General features: G+C 43.5%; 3 protein-coding genes across 3 annotated transcripts; all 3 read left to right on the top strand.

Moving 5' to 3' along the window:
• Nucleotides 1–122: 122 nt before the first annotated feature.
• On the top strand, nt 123–3,655 carry LOC147206922 (uncharacterized). Its single transcript, XM_086109176.1, has 3 exons — nt 123–706; nt 849–897; nt 2,389–3,655. Exons 2-3 carry the CDS (start codon nt 849–851, stop codon nt 2,892–2,894), a joined length of 555 nt encoding a protein of 184 aa, XP_085965302.1. The 5' UTR covers nt 123–706; the 3' UTR covers nt 2,895–3,655.
• Nucleotides 3,656–5,004: 1,349 nt separating this feature from the next.
• On the top strand, nt 5,005–10,998 carry LOC147206921 (uncharacterized). The gene is made up of 3 exons (XM_086109174.1): nt 5,005–5,249; nt 5,358–5,403; nt 9,045–10,998. Exons 2-3 carry the CDS (start codon nt 5,358–5,360, stop codon nt 9,563–9,565), a joined length of 567 nt encoding a protein of 188 aa, XP_085965300.1. The 5' UTR covers nt 5,005–5,249; the 3' UTR covers nt 9,566–10,998.
• Nucleotides 10,999–11,526: 528 nt separating this feature from the next.
• On the top strand, nt 11,527–13,142 carry plex9.2 (PML-like exon 9.2). Its single transcript, XM_086109493.1, has one exon. The coding sequence runs from the start codon at nt 12,367–12,369 to the stop codon at nt 13,027–13,029; it is 663 nt and encodes a 220-aa protein (XP_085965619.1). The 5' UTR covers nt 11,527–12,366; the 3' UTR covers nt 13,030–13,142.
• Nucleotides 13,143–15,666: the final 2,524 nt, after the last annotated feature.

The raw sequence follows: 15,666 nt of genomic DNA, 5'->3' as shown, positions 1-15,666 counted from the left end.
GGGAACACCCAATTAACGTCTTAAGCCGCCGCACTTGAAGGCGCGAGTGTGCCAAATGAAGTGTCTTGTTGCTCGCTTACGTGGGGACCGGCGGACTCGATTTTTCAACCGGACACCTGTAACGGATTGATACATGAAGTTGATGGAATATAACGGAAGGGACGGAACAGCGCACAGTCGGGCCACCAGCTTCCCGCTGTAGCTGGAGGCAGAGCTACGAGGAAGTCGCCTCGGTAAGTAGTCCGGTATCTCGCTGAGGCTCATCATTCATTTCTAATTTGATCAGAACATATCGCTTTGTTTTTCTTTTTCCATTGTGTTTGGTGTGTTTAATTAGTTAGGCGATTCATTCTTAGCCTACATTGCTTTTTGTATTGGGATTTAATTTACGTTTTGTCGAGATTTTACACGTCGAGTGTAAAAAAAATCTCCACAGTCATGCCCGAGCCCGAAAGCGCTGCTGTCCAGCCAGCCTCCGCTGGTCACGTGAGCCGCGTCGCGGCCGCCATTATTGTTCCTTGCGCAGGCATTTCTGCTCCCATGTTTCAGAATCCCATTGAAAGAAAAGCCACGATCCGCCCAAGTGTCGATTGTTCGCGAAGCGACAGCGATTTGGAGCGGCCACAATCAGTTGCGACCGCCGCCACACGCCGCGACGGTATAGCGGAAAAAGTTAAAAAAGTTGGCGACGGCCACCATCTTCAAGGTGAGTTCATTTTCTCCGGGTTTTTTTTTTCAACGCTTGACCGTGCTTTTGAAATGTGTTGCACTTTCCTATGAATGGCATGCTAATTAAGTACTGTTATTACTGTCCTTAAATGTGTTTGTGGCATTTTTTATTTTTTTAGATGCATGATTTTGCCATGGTTTTCTTTGATTTGGAGACAACTGGATTGGGTACGTGACTGAATCAAGTGTTCATTTGTTTCCTGTTTTTCTTATGAATTATTCTCATTTCTTTACCCTTCAGTTGGCACAAGCATTTACAAACTGTAGGCAGATGCGAAGCTGTCTGCTGTCTTTCCCCCTGCCGTTTTTTTTTTCTCCGCCATCCCGAAGATGGCCAATTGGCACAATTGCCCGCGGGCCACATGCAAAAGGCGACCAGCCTTGACTAACCCCTTGTTTGATTTTTTATTTTTTTTTTTTAAAGGAGTGGTCGAAGATGATTGTTGAAATATTTTTTAAAAATACATCCGTTTTATTTTTTTTCAACCCAAACAATTCTAAAACGGTTATAAACATTCAATATACATTTTCCACCCAAATATTAATGGAAATGTTGAAAGCATTCTGGGGGAAAAAAATACTCAACAAAATTCTACTTGTGCCAAACATGCATGGAGTGTCGTTTTAAGTTGTAATGTCACCCATTCAGCACGAGATGCCTTTCTGCTGTCCTGCCCTATGTGACAACGTGAGGAATCAATTTTTTGCAGATTTGGAATGACATGCAGGACAAACATAGTATCTCACTCATATTACAAGTTGGAGTGATTTGAGAAAAACGTGTAGTGGAAATTTTATATTCAACAGTGTCAACGTGTGTTTTATAATTAACTGCTGTCACACATCCATCTATCCATCCCTAAGAGTGGATGCAAGTGCCTTGTGTGCCGTATGGTGGGTTTTCCTGTCCTTCGCACTTGCAAAACATGATGAGCAGCGGACGGCTGTTAAGAGAGGAGCACTCTTCTCTTACCAATGACAATCGAGTATTGTTGAACGTAACCGTATTAGTAACATGTTTAGGTTTCATTTTACTCCTCAATCCCTCCCTAGAAGAAAAAAAGGCTATCAGAGGGGGCCGCGCCCCACGGCTCCATGACAGATCTATGAATGGTGCAGGGATGGCAGTTTTCCGCGGGTACGCGGAAATCCGCCGTTTTATTTCTTAAATTGATCATTTTTGTGAATCGTCTAAATCCGTTGAGAAAATTTTAGGGGGCGGGTGGGGGGGGGGGGTCAGGTACCTTATCGTCGAGTTTTCATGAGCTCTCCCGATCAGTCTTTCCATCTTCCGATTGTAAACAGATTGGGCGTGTATGATGTCTTACTTGTTGTGATTGGTCGCCCCGTCCAGGCCACGCCCCTTTCCGCTTTTTTCATCACTAGCCATCGCCATCCCTGACGGTGTTTCTCCGCCGACTGTCTCTGAAATAAATGTCATCGTTGAGCAAAGACGTCTGTTGTCTTTGGTTTTCCTGGACAAGACAAATGCACAAAAAAAGAGTTCTTGCACTCATTGCTGGTTTGCTGTTCTTCAGTTTTGTGTTGTCCCTGAGTGGTCTTTTTTTTGGGGGGGGGGAATGAAAGAGGGCCTTTTGGGGGTGGGGGAAAAAAAAATCACAGTATGTGGCTATTAAGTTGACTCTCCTTTGCTCGCAGACACTCGAAGGTGTCACATTATCCAGCTGGGGGCCGTTTGCGGTAACCAGATCTTCAACGCCTACATTCTCCCCCAACGCCCCATCACTCAGGGGGCCTACGAGGTCAACGGCTTCGAGGTGGCGGACGACATTCTCTACCGCCACGGGAAGGCCAAGCCCACCGTGTCACTCAACCGAGCTCTGACAAACTTCTTCAGATTCCTGAGATCCTTGGACCGGCCCGTGTGCCTAGCGGCCCACAGCTCGTTTCACGTCCGCATCCTGACGAGGCTGCTGTGGAGATTCCACCACTTTTGGAAGTTCCACAGGGTCGTGCGCTTTGATCTGGACACCCTAAAGGTCAGCAAGAAGATCAACCCCGATGGCAGTCATAAATTGAAGAACTTAGTGGGCAAGGACTATGACGCTAACAATGGGCTGGAGGACGCCAAGGTGTTGCAGGGCCTTTGGAAGAGGTGGGCCTTAAATGACCATGACATTCAGAATTTCTTGAACGAGTGGTAGTGCGGCAAACTTTGCGCTCGCTCACCAAAGGCAAGTGCAAGTATTTCCACGTCGGTTGTCTCGTGCGCTGGATTTGTTCTTTGAGTTTGTTGTTTTGCTTTCACGAGCGTAGCCATGTTGAGACACTAACACTCGTAACAGTAAAGAGATGTTCGTCTCTTTATAAACACGCTTGCCAAACCCCGGTGGAACGAATAAAAGACACCGTGGACAAGACGGTTGTCGTGAAAAAATATATTTGGACAAAAAAGGGAAACGCACAGATTGGCAGAAAAACGTGTCCGTCCGACTTCGGGCGTCGTCTCGGCTAGTTTAGCTTAGCTGTCGTCGTGCGTGACGTCGTTGCGTCGGCGCCGATCGGTTGAAATCAAAAGACGCGCTTGCGTACACGTTCGCGCCGAAGCGCGCGCGGCAGGGGGAGCGGCGGACTGTCTACTGCCGAGGCTCGCTGAGCTCGAGTGGCGTCGCCACAACAGTAAGGCCCTCGCCTCGCATTCTCATTGGCCTCGCCATTTCTCGGAGATTTCGAAATTTCGTCGAGAACGGAAACCACAAAGGGTGCACGTGTGCGCACAAAAGGAAGATTAGTCATTGAATGTCCTCTCTGTTGTGGGATCTGTTCCAACACTTGAAAGCGAGAATGGAATATGCCATCCAAGGTATTAAATGCTTAGTGTGATTACAATCACCTTTAGTGACCCCCTTGACCCCCACCACTTTTAGGACCCTTCGAGAGTAAATGTTTAACATCAAAAGAGCAACTGTTATCTCAAGTATCTGTGTTGATTGCATCACATCAAAGCTCAGACCAAGGAGGGGGGGTGGGGGGGGGGCGCGGTGGTCTGGTCTCACCTCACCACCCCCAACTTTTTCCAGCCACACCGGGGTCAGATGACGTGTTCATGAAGACGTCACTGCCCGCTACTCTCATCATCATATTGTCTCGAGATATACCGATGACTGGATTTTTCCGGCGCTTTTCTGACGAAATCTGAAACTCTCAGAAGCCCGAATCGGATTCGTATTACGTTGTGATCAATTGCAGAAAAGATGGTGTGGTGTTGGGTCTTTCTCGCACCTTTTCAAGAAAGGAACGCCAAGGAGGGGCCAGAAGGAAATGGGACTTCTACCCTCCACAATGGTTTGTTGAAATCAACAACAAACAATCCAAATACTGTCATGGGGCTTGCGGGCGGTAGCTCAAGGAATGGTGACATGAAATTTGTCATCATTCATAGCTTTGGATCATCAACATTCGGAAATCCTCCGGGCACACCTGGAGTGAGTTGGCTGCCAAATATTGCGCACGCTCCACTTTTCTTGTTTTCTTTCTAGCTAAATTGTCGTGTACTTTCTTTCATTTTCCCTCTTTGACTCACTCACGCCCCCCCACACACACGCACACACCCCATCTCTCTCCATCTCAAAAATGCAAAATGTTTTATAGGCTCCCTGTAGTAGCACACAAATTCCTATTCAAACCTCATGTTAAATACACTCGTGAATTTATTGCGCGAGAGCTGCTGGTTGCTTGTTTTTAAAACACCATTTCGCTTGACAAATACTGTTTATGTAAATTTACTGACTTGACTTTTTGGGTCGTGCTTGGTGTAAAAGGTTTGAGAACCACTATTATGGATTTTAAAAAACTAAACACTATTTCCTCTAACTAATGCTGACCCGAGCAGTAGGTGGCACTCACAATCACACTTAGGAACAATGTCGAGTGTTCCGTTCGCCTGCCATGCATGTTTTTGGAATCTGGGAGGAAACCAGAGTACCCGGAGAAAACCCACACAGGCACGGGGAGAACATGTAAACTCCACACGGGAAGGCCAGAATCTCTCACCTCCGCACCGTGAGGCGGACGTGTTAACCGGATTAACGTAATGGAAATAAGAATGGATTTGAATGTAATTGAGCAGTTGATGAAATCTACTTAGCTTTCAGTTTTAGCATTTTAAATATGCAATTAGTTATAAGTGAATCATGTATAGTATAATATAAGATAGCCGAACATATTTTGACGTGCAAAATCCCAAAGTATGCCGTCGCTTGCATTGAAATGCAGCTGCGCCACAGGAGCGGCGGATTTCCCGACGTGCACCGCGCGAAAAAAAAGCGAAACTAAAGGAAAAGCGGAGAAAAGTCGCTGGTTGCGAGGAAAACAACCTCGCGAGCGAGCGCCGATGCGTGGGCCAGCCAGAGCGAGAGGGGAGGGAAAGGAAAGGGAAACGTAAGGCCAGTGAGTTCCCGTTCCTCGGAAATGAAAGTTGACTTAGCTTGACGCGAGGAGGCTATAAAACCCGCAACTCTGACAATTGCTTGGCAGTCGACGCGAGACGCTTCTTCACGGTGAGTAGCTTTTTTTTTAACGCTGTTTTTCTTTCCGTTGAGGTGTTGTTGTTGTTGTTGCTGTTGCTGTCTTGAGCTGGGTTGGTGATTTATTTTTCTCTTCCACAGATGTCTTACACGGTGGTTTTCTTCGATCTCGAAACAACTGGACTGGGTATGAGACATTATGGCATCATAAAAAAAACATTTGATGACATTGCTATCAGCGTCGCACCTACGTTTAAAGTTATACGTCTTTATTTTTTATGCAATTTTATTATATTTTGTGGCTGTGGTATATTTTATGGCTGTTTAAAAACATATTTGTCTGTAAGTACCACAAAAGGTTGTCGGGTAAGCTCTCCAAGTATTAACATTAAATTGCGCTTACGTCATAGTAGAATCGGGAAGTTTTTATCAAACAGGAGAGAAGTTTCACCCCTAAAAAAATATCGAATATCGTTGTAACTCACTGTAACTTTGTACCCGGCCTATATATAACATCACGCTTGCATAAACGAAAAAAAGATTACATTATAAATAAAAATCGGTTTCCAATATTCAAAAAAAAACATCAAGTTTTAATACAAATATTGTGTACTGAAAAGTTAAAACACTGAACTGTAATTAAAATGCGCTTTACTTAAAAAGTACTCTCGTGAATCTAGTTTTATTCTAATATTTGATTGTATTTCATGTTTTAAATGTATTTATTCCATTTTGTTTGGTATTGAATTTATCCATCCGTCATCTGAAAGCTCTCATTGATTGTAGTTTGTGTTTTAAATATTGTAAATGTAATTTGTACTTAATTCAGTGGTTCTTTTGTGCGCTACTAGACAGGGATTTAACGATATCCAAACGTCATAATACGATACTATCGTGATCTAAACCTCAGGATAATCACGATATTGTGGGGAGGTCGGCGATATAAAAAAAAAAAAAGCTCACAATATTCGAGAAACACTCACAAGTTTTTTTAAAAAAAGAAAAAAAGCTCATGATGTTGAAAAAAAAAGCACAACATGGCTTTTTTGTACATAATGACAGCAATGACAAAGAAATGGGCTTAGACAGTGTTCCTATTGACTCAGCGGCGCAAAGCGTCATGGTCTATGTAGTTGCTGTGTTTGGCTGAAGCGGCCAAAAGGTCGCGGTTTTTGACGGAGAGGTAGTAACATGAGGAAACGCTTTTTTCCATCGTATGGCTTATATTTGCTTACTCCTTTAAACTTGAGGCACCTGTGTTGGAACGGGGCGTGGTTGACCTAAAATAATGATAATAAGAATAATTCTTATTACTCATGCCTATTTATGTTTTCACTTCTTTTTTTTTTAGGGCTAATGGCAAGTGCAGGGAAATGTCCGTTTTTTTTTTTGTTACATTATTCATGGCTATTTTTGGTTTCTTTCTATTTTTTAATTGAGGTTAAGCCCAAGTTATGATAAATGTAGTCTTTTTTTAAGGTTTATATTTTGAATGTTACCGATTCCTCAAACTGAAGCTCATACGCTGGCATGCGCACTTGCTGTTGTGACAAATTTACCCCATTCTAGTTTGTGAGCACAAAAAGGTTTGAATGATGTATTTAGTTATTTTCACGTAAAATGGCTCATGACAGTTAGCAAGAAGCGCTGGCATGTGTGTTCCACTTCCTGTCAGGAGTCAAAAAGTCTGTTGAGCAATGCGGGCCCTCAATCCAAGTGGGAGCCAGCGGCTTCACAGCTCAAATTTCTGCCCAATCACCCGACAGTCGTGTGTGGGCCAATGAGAAGACTGCCCGAATATCGGTTAGCCAATGAGGTTACACTTGCATGTGAACCAGTCACCGTCCAGCCAGACTGAGGCACTGTCCTATATGAGCGCAGTAAATTTGAGGTGATAAAATCAAGATAACGGCCTAAATTGGAGTCCAGCAAATTACATTTGATTTTAAAGCAATTCTGATGACGTTTTACAGAGAATTTTTATTTAAAAAAAAAAAAAATAGTCCTTCAAGATTCAATGCAGCTTTATCGAGCTGAAAAGTTACTTTGGTAGGTTTGTTTTGTTTTGCCGACAACAAGAGGGAGCCCACGTACCACTAGTCGGTATGTGTTTACACTGCTTTAAATATGACATTTATACTACATTTGCAAAACCACAGAAACAGTTGGACTCCTTTAACACTTATCATATCTGCGAATGAGATTACAGTCCCCAAAAGTAACCAATATAATTGACATTTAAGTTCTATCTTTTGCCTTTGTCCAAAGTGGCGGCCGCATCTTGTGTTTGAGGCAGATGCGCAATCTGTTGTTGAGACTTGCGATTTGGCCCAAACAACCTTGCCGTGTCGCTCTCTGGAGCATTTTATGTCATTGTTCAGGTCAAAAGTGTTTTCCAACCTTGATGAAGCCAAAGCGCATCTTCGACACAATCAGAAAAAATCTCATTACACACCCCTGAAGAAAAATGTCACAAAGATGATATTGAAATAATGATGAGTTTAGTCATCGATGAGGCTAACCTACGCTACGTGTTTTGTGACTGTTTTTTTTTTTTTTTTCAATTGAAACATTTGTGTTTTTATACACCAGCTAACGTCAGAAGCTTCACGTTTTGTTTTGTTTTTTTGCCAACAATTAAGACAGTTTCGTCATAAGTGAAGCTATCATGCGTGCTTGTTGTACACATTAAACCTTTGTGCTGCAGTCGATGTAAAAAATTTTAGATGACGCAAGATACAATTTTACAAAAATTGTAAAACGATTATTCCTGAATATTTATTTTACTTTCAACCACTCGACAATGTTCAGTGGCATCAGCGCTATACATACATATATAGTTCTTATTTTCTTCTTTGTATTTTTGCCCTCTATGGACAATAAAAGATGTACTGTACTATGACCAAAACTTAAAATATATCTATATATATAAAACATGAATCGGAATATTTCATATCACACAATTTTTACGCTTTGTCTTTGATTTAAAGATGACAACACGCAAAAATCTACAAAAATTGCAGAAATTGTCACACAATAGAGCACAGGTGTCAAGACAGTTTAGTCCTTCATGATGGTACGGTAGCGTCTTATGTTTTTGGAAACAATGAAGGTGAAGACAGCCTTCATTGAAGCTAACATGTTTTTGTGGCTTGCGCATGGAAGAACTTTTAAGTCCCAAGTGAAGCTAACGGAAAACCTTTTGTTGTTGTTGGGTAACATTCGAGAAGAATTTGTCTTTTTTTCCAAACATTGCAGACTGTTCGGTCTCAATTGAAGCCGACATTAGCTTTGAGTGAAGCTAACGGATAGCTAAAGTCCGAAGTGAAGCTAACATATAAGTGAAGCTAACGGATAGCTAAAGTCCGAAGTGAAGCTAACATATAAGTGAAGCTAACGGATGTTTTTGACCACAATGAAGACCGGTCTAGTCCTAAACGAAGACGACTTACATGTTCCTCGACACATTGAAGACGTTTTTACTGTACGTGAAGCTAAATTGTCTGTTTTTGTCGAGCATAGACAGTTTAGTCTTCAGTGAAATGCCATGTTTTTGGTGACGTTGAAGACAGTTTTTGTTGTAAGTGAAGTGTACAGACATGTTTTTGTCAACATTGAAGACACGTTAGTTCGATGTAAAGCTAACATGTTTTTGTAAACACTGAAGACGGCTTGGCTTTCAATGAAGCTAACATGTTGTTTTTGTTTTTGACAATTTTGCCCCGCAACAAATCTAACATCCATCTTTTTTTGTAACCTAAACACGTTTTTGCGCACGTCGAAGACGGTCTAGCTAACCTATGTTTCCGAACTCTCACTTGCCCGTAGACACTCGAAACTGCGACATCGTCCAGATCGCAGCCGTCTGCGGCATGGCAGACTTCAATGCCTACACCGTCCCCCGCTGTGAAATCACCAGAGAAGCCAACAGAGTCACGGGCTTCTCTGTGGCGAACGGCGTTCTGTTCCGCCACGGGGTGGCCATGCCCACCATGCCGCTCCACCAGGCTCTGAGCTCCTTCATCGACTTCCTCTCCTCTTTACCGGAGCCCGTGTACCTGGCCGCTCACAACGCCAACCGCTTTGATGCCCCCGTCCTTGACAGGGTGCTGAGCGAGTTCTCCCTCCTGCAGCGCTTTCAGAGGGTCGTGTCCAACTACCTGGACACCTTTCTGCTCAGCAAGAGGATGTTCACCAATTTCTACAGCTACTCCTTGAAGTACATGGTGGAGTACTTCCTGGAGAAGACCTTTGATGCCCACAACGCTCTGGAGGACGCCAGGATGCTGCAGGAGCTCTTTCAGAAATGGAGACCGGGCAGGAACGCCGTGGGCAAGTGTTTGGTCTAGCGCACGTGTCAAACCAAAAGGCCCGGAGGCCAGATGGGGCCCGGCACGTCATTTTGTGGGGGGGCGCTCCCAAAGGCAAATCGTGTCGCGTATTTTGCCAAGTGGCGTTGTTCTATTCAATTTAGCGGAAAATCTTTACCAACATTTGCCTTTTTCCATCTAGAATGAGCACTTTTTTTTCCCCCCTCCAAATCCATTCTTAACATCGGTTGAACTATAAGGCAGTACTCATTTTGCTTGCCGCTATTTATCATGACTTGTAAATTCAGAGTCTCTTGATGGATGGAAAATGTACTCCATGACCCAAGTCAAAGCAGTGACTGATTTAAAAGTATTTGTAATCACATTGAATGCGTATGTGTCAACGTGTGATGAGGGGATGATCCATTGAAATGATTTTCGGAGTCGGAACGGCTCACTTATCGGGAAACAATAAGTACAACGTTGCCTGCCATGAAAATGAGTTTGAGCCTTTGGAATGATTGCGTCATGGCCCAGTGGTTTATTTCCAGGCTTCTGCTGACCAAATAGAGCACAGGCGTCAAACTCAAAAGCCTGCGGACCAAATCCGACCCTCCGTGTCATTTGATACGGCCTGCAAAAGCTTATCACTTTTTTTTTTTGTCCTAAGATAATGATAATTAAATGCTGGGGCAATCGTGAACCGTCAGTGTTCCAACTTGAAACATAATTCCATTTGGGACAAGAATGATTGCCCGACAGTGCGGCTCTGGCTAGCATCCCTTCACGGCTAGCGATGTCGTGTTTGCAATCCGGCGCGGGTGTGGCACTTGTCTCAAAAGAAAAGACTCACGCTGTTGAAAAAAAATCCAATGAACCCCCTTCTATGTTCACACAAAACATAAGCACTAATTTTGCCGACTGCAACTGTAAAACCAAACCATGTATCCACCTGTTGAATTTTGTGATATCGTGACACCCGGAGCCGTTTATGAGGTTTTACCGTTATAATCGCGCCCCGCCATCCATTCCTGAGGGCAACCACAGCCACGATGTTGCCAACGCACCTTGAGCGTCGTCGAGGTGAAAGAGAGTACTTTATGGGATGCATTCATGTGAAGGAATGAGAACTTGTATTTGGTAGTACTAAAAAGATTTCTATTTTGGAAAATTTAGCACAAACAATGATGGCCTTGAAAGTCATTTTCGACTAATTTGTGAGAGTATTTTGTTTAAAAAGAAATGTTACATGCACTTTCATTGAACATGAAGTCCTTTTGTACCTCTGTATGGTTTTTATTAGCTGAGGATGTGCACAGCCCAGATTTCACCTTTGTATAATTTTTTACTGCACTATTCATAATATATTTTATGAAACATTTATGCGAATGAAATGAGATGCTTTGTGTTTTCATTTGAAATCGACTTTTCCAAATACCCTTTTTATTCTCATTAAAAGCCTTTTTATCCGATGACGAGCGTCTGTGTTGTGTGTGACGTAGATCGAAACAAGGAATGCTACTTACCGTGATCCATCCATTGATACGCTAAGTATGTTCGCAACATTCATTCCATGTGGTCACTTCTATTTTGTTCTCATGCTCACACATTTTTACACCTGACAATGTCATCTTTTCTTTTTATTTTCCCAACTTATTTTGATCCGCGATAATGCCTTTCTAAACACCTTTTTTTCTTGACATTCAGTTTTTTTAAACAACAGAGCAATATGGGTTTTTTTTAAATTAAAAACATTCCATGAAAACAAAAATAAAGTTGTGTTTTTAGGAGCTGGAATGGTTTACTGGCATTCAAACTCAACTGGGAAAATTAAAATGTAGGAGCAGGTTTTGTTATGAGGTACAACTTTACAGGTGAGAATTCGAATCTGGAGCCTGAATTTCATTTATTTGCCACGTGGGGGCGGCCAAGCGTTGTTTTGTAGCCATCAGCAGAGAAAAGAAGAAGTCTTCTTCGTTTGAAGTATTTTAAATGATTGAGCGGTGCTTTTCTTGGGGGCACGATAATGGCATGTAAAAGTTATACTCTTGCCGTCCTGATGATATAGACCAAATACTTATCAAGTGTCTATTCTGTTTGGTATGACTATTCAAGTTGAAGCTTTTAAACGTTCGATGTTTCGACGGAACGTTTAAAAAACGATGCAGACGTCGGGGGCAGATGGCTCCTCTCAGCAGCCGATTGTTTTCTTCGACTTGGAGACCACTGGACTCGGTAAGAAAGAGTTTTTGTGAGCTGGGAACCAATACGCCAAAACAAAAATACTCTGTTAAAAGTAGAAATACAGATTCTATGTATTTAATCCTGATCCTTGAATCTTCCCCGGTACTGACGTGCGTGTGTGTAAAAACAAAACAAAACTTTTTTTCTTTTCTTTTTGAATTTAACTTTTTCTCTAAAAAACGTAAAACCTCTCGAGAATTTAAGGAGGTCCCGTGTAATTTTCAATGGACAGCATTTGATGAGAGTTATAAAGTCATTTTTCCAAAACGTTCACGAAAGTTGGAAAAAAAAGTGATTTTCATTGAACAGTACTTTAAATTGTGATGACTTTTAGTTTTTTTGGGGGGGGGGGTTGTTGAAAAAAATCACAAATCATTGATTAAACAGACAAAATAATTGGCAGAATAATCGATAGGGTAAATGTTAGTTGCAGACATAATATCAATACAAAATATACCTGCGAGGTGCAGGTATATTTTGTCCACTTCTAATCCTCTCCTTCGACATCGTCGTATTTGTGACTGAGTGTGCGTGGCTTAAAAAGGCGGGGCCAAGGTCCCGCTGTAGTTTAGTTTGGCTGGTCAACATTGGAAGTTATGCGAGTGTCGCCATCGTCGGGTCCGACGTGCGATCTGGTTCAGCTGGCGGCGGTGAGCGGGGACCGCTCCCTCAACCTCTACACGGTCCCTCGTTGTCGAATGGAACCGGGCGCCGCCAGGGTGACGGGCCTGAGGGTGCGCCGACACAAGCTCTACCTGCACCGCCGCGCTGTCCCCACCAGCCCCCTGCAGGAGGTGCTGCTGTGCTTTGTCACCTTCCTGCGAGCGTTCGGACGCCCCCTGCTGGCAGGCCACAACATCCGCCGCTTTGACTGCCGCGTGCTGGCCCGAGCCCTGGACGAGACAGGCCTGCGGACACAGTTCGAGGCGTCCGTCGCCGGCTGCGTGGACACGCTGCCCGTGGCCCGGGAGGTGCTGAAGGATTGCGGCATGCGCAGCTTCAAGCAGGAGTACCTGGTGAAGGAGCTGATGGGCGTGGACTACAAGGCACACGACGCATTGGAAGACGTGCGCTCTTTGCAGACGCTTTACTACGTGCTGCAGCCTAAGCCGGAGGTGGTGGCGCGCTACACGTTCGGACTGAGTGACCTGCAAGTGGTCGCCAAGGAGGAATTGACCGGAGCTCCCAAAGGCAAGCGTCTGCTGCCGGGACAGCGCCTCCTTTGGCAGCACCTGGAACAACCAGAGAAGGAACACTAATGGCAAAGAGGCGTAGCATCACAGAACGTAGCAGACATTGTCGACCAAATGTCAGCTTCCGAATTGACCTCATATGAAGATGAACGCTAACGGTATTGTTTTTCTACTGTGAAATGAACCTAATAAAAAATTTTAAAAGTTGAAAAACATGTCCAATTTTGTGTGAAGGCGACACCCACATTACGGCACGGAAGAGGGACACGAATGAAAGGATCTATGGAAACAAAAGGCCAAGCCACAATCAATTACCATGTCAATCGTTTGCGTTTGTGGAGGTACTTGTTGGTTGTATTGCTGTCATTTATATATATATATACAGTATATATAATATGGGGGGGGGGGGTCATGTGGCAATACAAATTCAGCTAAATGCCTTTGTGAAATAATAATCCTAGTGGAATGTGGTCAGCATGTCTGTCTCGTAGGTCTGAGGTTTTCAATATATGGAATTATAAGGGAAATCGAATGAAGCACAGATTTAAGAGTTACAAAACCAATATTTATACATTAATATCATGTTGACTTTTTGGCCGAGCGGACATGCTTTTCTTGCTGCTGGACGCTGTAAATTTCCCCAGTGTGGGACTAATAAAGGATATCTTATCTTTCCTTTATGGAAAGAATAGATTGCTGTTCCATCTCAATTCCACAAGGTGGTGCAAAATCCCCAATACGGACGCCAATGATTGACGTGTCAGACCAGAACCTATACACAAGACAAACCCTAAAAGGTGACGCCACGTTGTAAGATTTTTTGTTTGTTTGTTTGTTTGTTTTTAACGACCCCAGCAATGTAACCATGTAGGGCCTCCCATAATGCACATTCCAAAAACCACCACCGATTGCGTGCAACCTGCCCGTCCGTCCTCCGTCCGCGACTTGGGTACCCTTCCGTCATCGTCCCTCCGTCTTTATTCATATAATAATTTCCCCACCCCTACCCCGCGCTTCCATCCCAGTCCGCCCCCCTCCCGACACATTAATCTGGTTCGGAACAATAAAAGGGACGACGTCCTTGCTTAGTCTGTCTTTAAAAAAAAAAAAAATCTCGTCCTCCGTCTCCAAGAGCAGAACGGCCATATAGATATAAATTTCTTTCAACCTGACCCTCGATGTAATAATTAGCACCATCGACTTTTTCATTTCAACCACTTCCACGTGATCACAGTTAAATTTAGATTTTTGTGACTAACATTAACTTAGTATGTCTATTATCAACAGAAAACAAATGGAAAATAAAATGTCTTTTTTTTTTTAAACCATTAGTGGTGGGGTTCCAAAATTAAAAAAAAACACACACACACAACAAAACATGATAAACAGACAGTCCAGTGACAACACAAAGCTTTTATTGAACCATTTTGACATTGACAATTTGTTTGCCATTCCCATGCTACAGCAAGGCCCCCGCTCCAAAATTCTCACAACCACGGAGGGATTAACATCTACAACAGCAACAACGCTCTCAAAACAAAAACTCAACTCTCCTTTGTGCGTGCAAAGTGCAAACTGGAATGGTGACTCAATGAAAAGCGAAGATACAATGGAAGACGCTCCGGCAGTAACTTGAAGTTCCGCGACCCCTTTGCTCATCAAACAATGCGAGAGAAACATTTCGGCGGACGCGGTCGGCACCTGTGAAATGATACGCCAATCATCAAAAGCGACGCCAGCCGTGAAATACAAACTTTGAGATCATTGGAACAAAGTGCATTCCTTGGCCGTTGGTCACAGGAAGTAGAACGGAATGATCGGAATGGCTAAAACTTCAAGAACAGATCAAGTCCCGTCTCACGTTTGCAGGTTTCGACGAGGACAAAATATACAAAACGTTCAAAACGATATTCGAAAACTTGGCGCAGCATTTGTTCTGACACGTCATCAACTTTTGCTCTTGTTGCTCATGCATTGTTGGATTTGTTCTACAACAGCAAATATATCCTGCCTTCATTTTTTCCCTTTTTTTTTTTTTGTTTATACAGTAGAACCCCCGAAGAGGAAGCATGTGATGATAACCATAGAACTGGGACATTGACCAGACAACCTTGACCAATACAGAACGTTATTTCTGTGAAAAGGTGAGCATTGTTTTTATTTACACTCGGATCACGATTTAAAATGTTAAAACGAGGTCTGCGGCTAGCCAATATTTTTAGAATCGATGATGCCGCGGATCAATCGGATTAAAAAAATCTTTTCGCATGACTTAACAGAAGGTGCACTAGAAGCGCGGGTGCCATTGAGGTCGGCCAGCTTCACATTCCACACTGCGGTATCTGTGACTTTGAGTGCGTGCGGCTTTGGAGGGAGGGGCGTGGCCTGCTGAGTGATGTGGTTGCTCGGCAGTTTGTGTTCCACTTTGGAGGTTCCACTGTACAAGACGATTTTGAACAGGAAGTATTCAGGTCGCGAGCAGTCGTCACTTGTCATCCAAACATCCACGTATGAGACATGCGCCAAGCATCTCATCAACTCTCCGTGGACAAACAAGCTTATATGAGCCAACTGGAACCGTGCACAAACGAATAGTTGAGCGTCCACGGTTCGGAGGTTTGCGCGTTTTGTCGCCCAGTAAATATCGCCGCATTCTGCATGCGGGCGTTTCCGCACGAAGCCATTCTGCATTTCTCATCGGTT

The sequence above is a fragment of the Hippocampus guttulatus genome, chromosome 4 (genome assembly GCF_054856545.1).
Source record: "Hippocampus guttulatus isolate MCC_2025c chromosome 4, RoL_Hgut_1.0, whole genome shotgun sequence".
In the NCBI taxonomy this organism is placed as follows: Eukaryota; Metazoa; Chordata; class Actinopteri; order Syngnathiformes; family Syngnathidae; genus Hippocampus; species Hippocampus guttulatus.
The sequence above is the reverse complement of the archived record's forward strand: the minus strand, read 5'-3'. Positions and strand labels throughout refer to the sequence as shown.

Excerpts from the sequence above, each read along its gene's own strand:
- LOC147206922 (XM_086109176.1), top strand. The coding sequence starts at position 849 with ATGCATGATTTTGCCATGGTTTTCTTTGATTTGGAGACAACTGGATTG. Across the intron at positions 898-2,388 it reads TTTGGAGACAACTGGATTGG|ACACTCGAAGGTGTCACATT; the intron begins GTACGTGACTGA and ends CTTTGCTCGCAG.
- LOC147206921 (XM_086109174.1), top strand. The coding sequence starts at position 5,358 with ATGTCTTACACGGTGGTTTTCTTCGATCTCGAAACAACTGGACTGG. Across the intron at positions 5,404-9,044 it reads TCTCGAAACAACTGGACTGG|ACACTCGAAACTGCGACATC; the intron begins GTATGAGACATT and ends ACTTGCCCGTAG.
- plex9.2 (XM_086109493.1), top strand. The coding sequence starts at position 12,367 with ATGCGAGTGTCGCCATCGTCGGGTCCGACGTGCGATCTGGTTCAGCTG.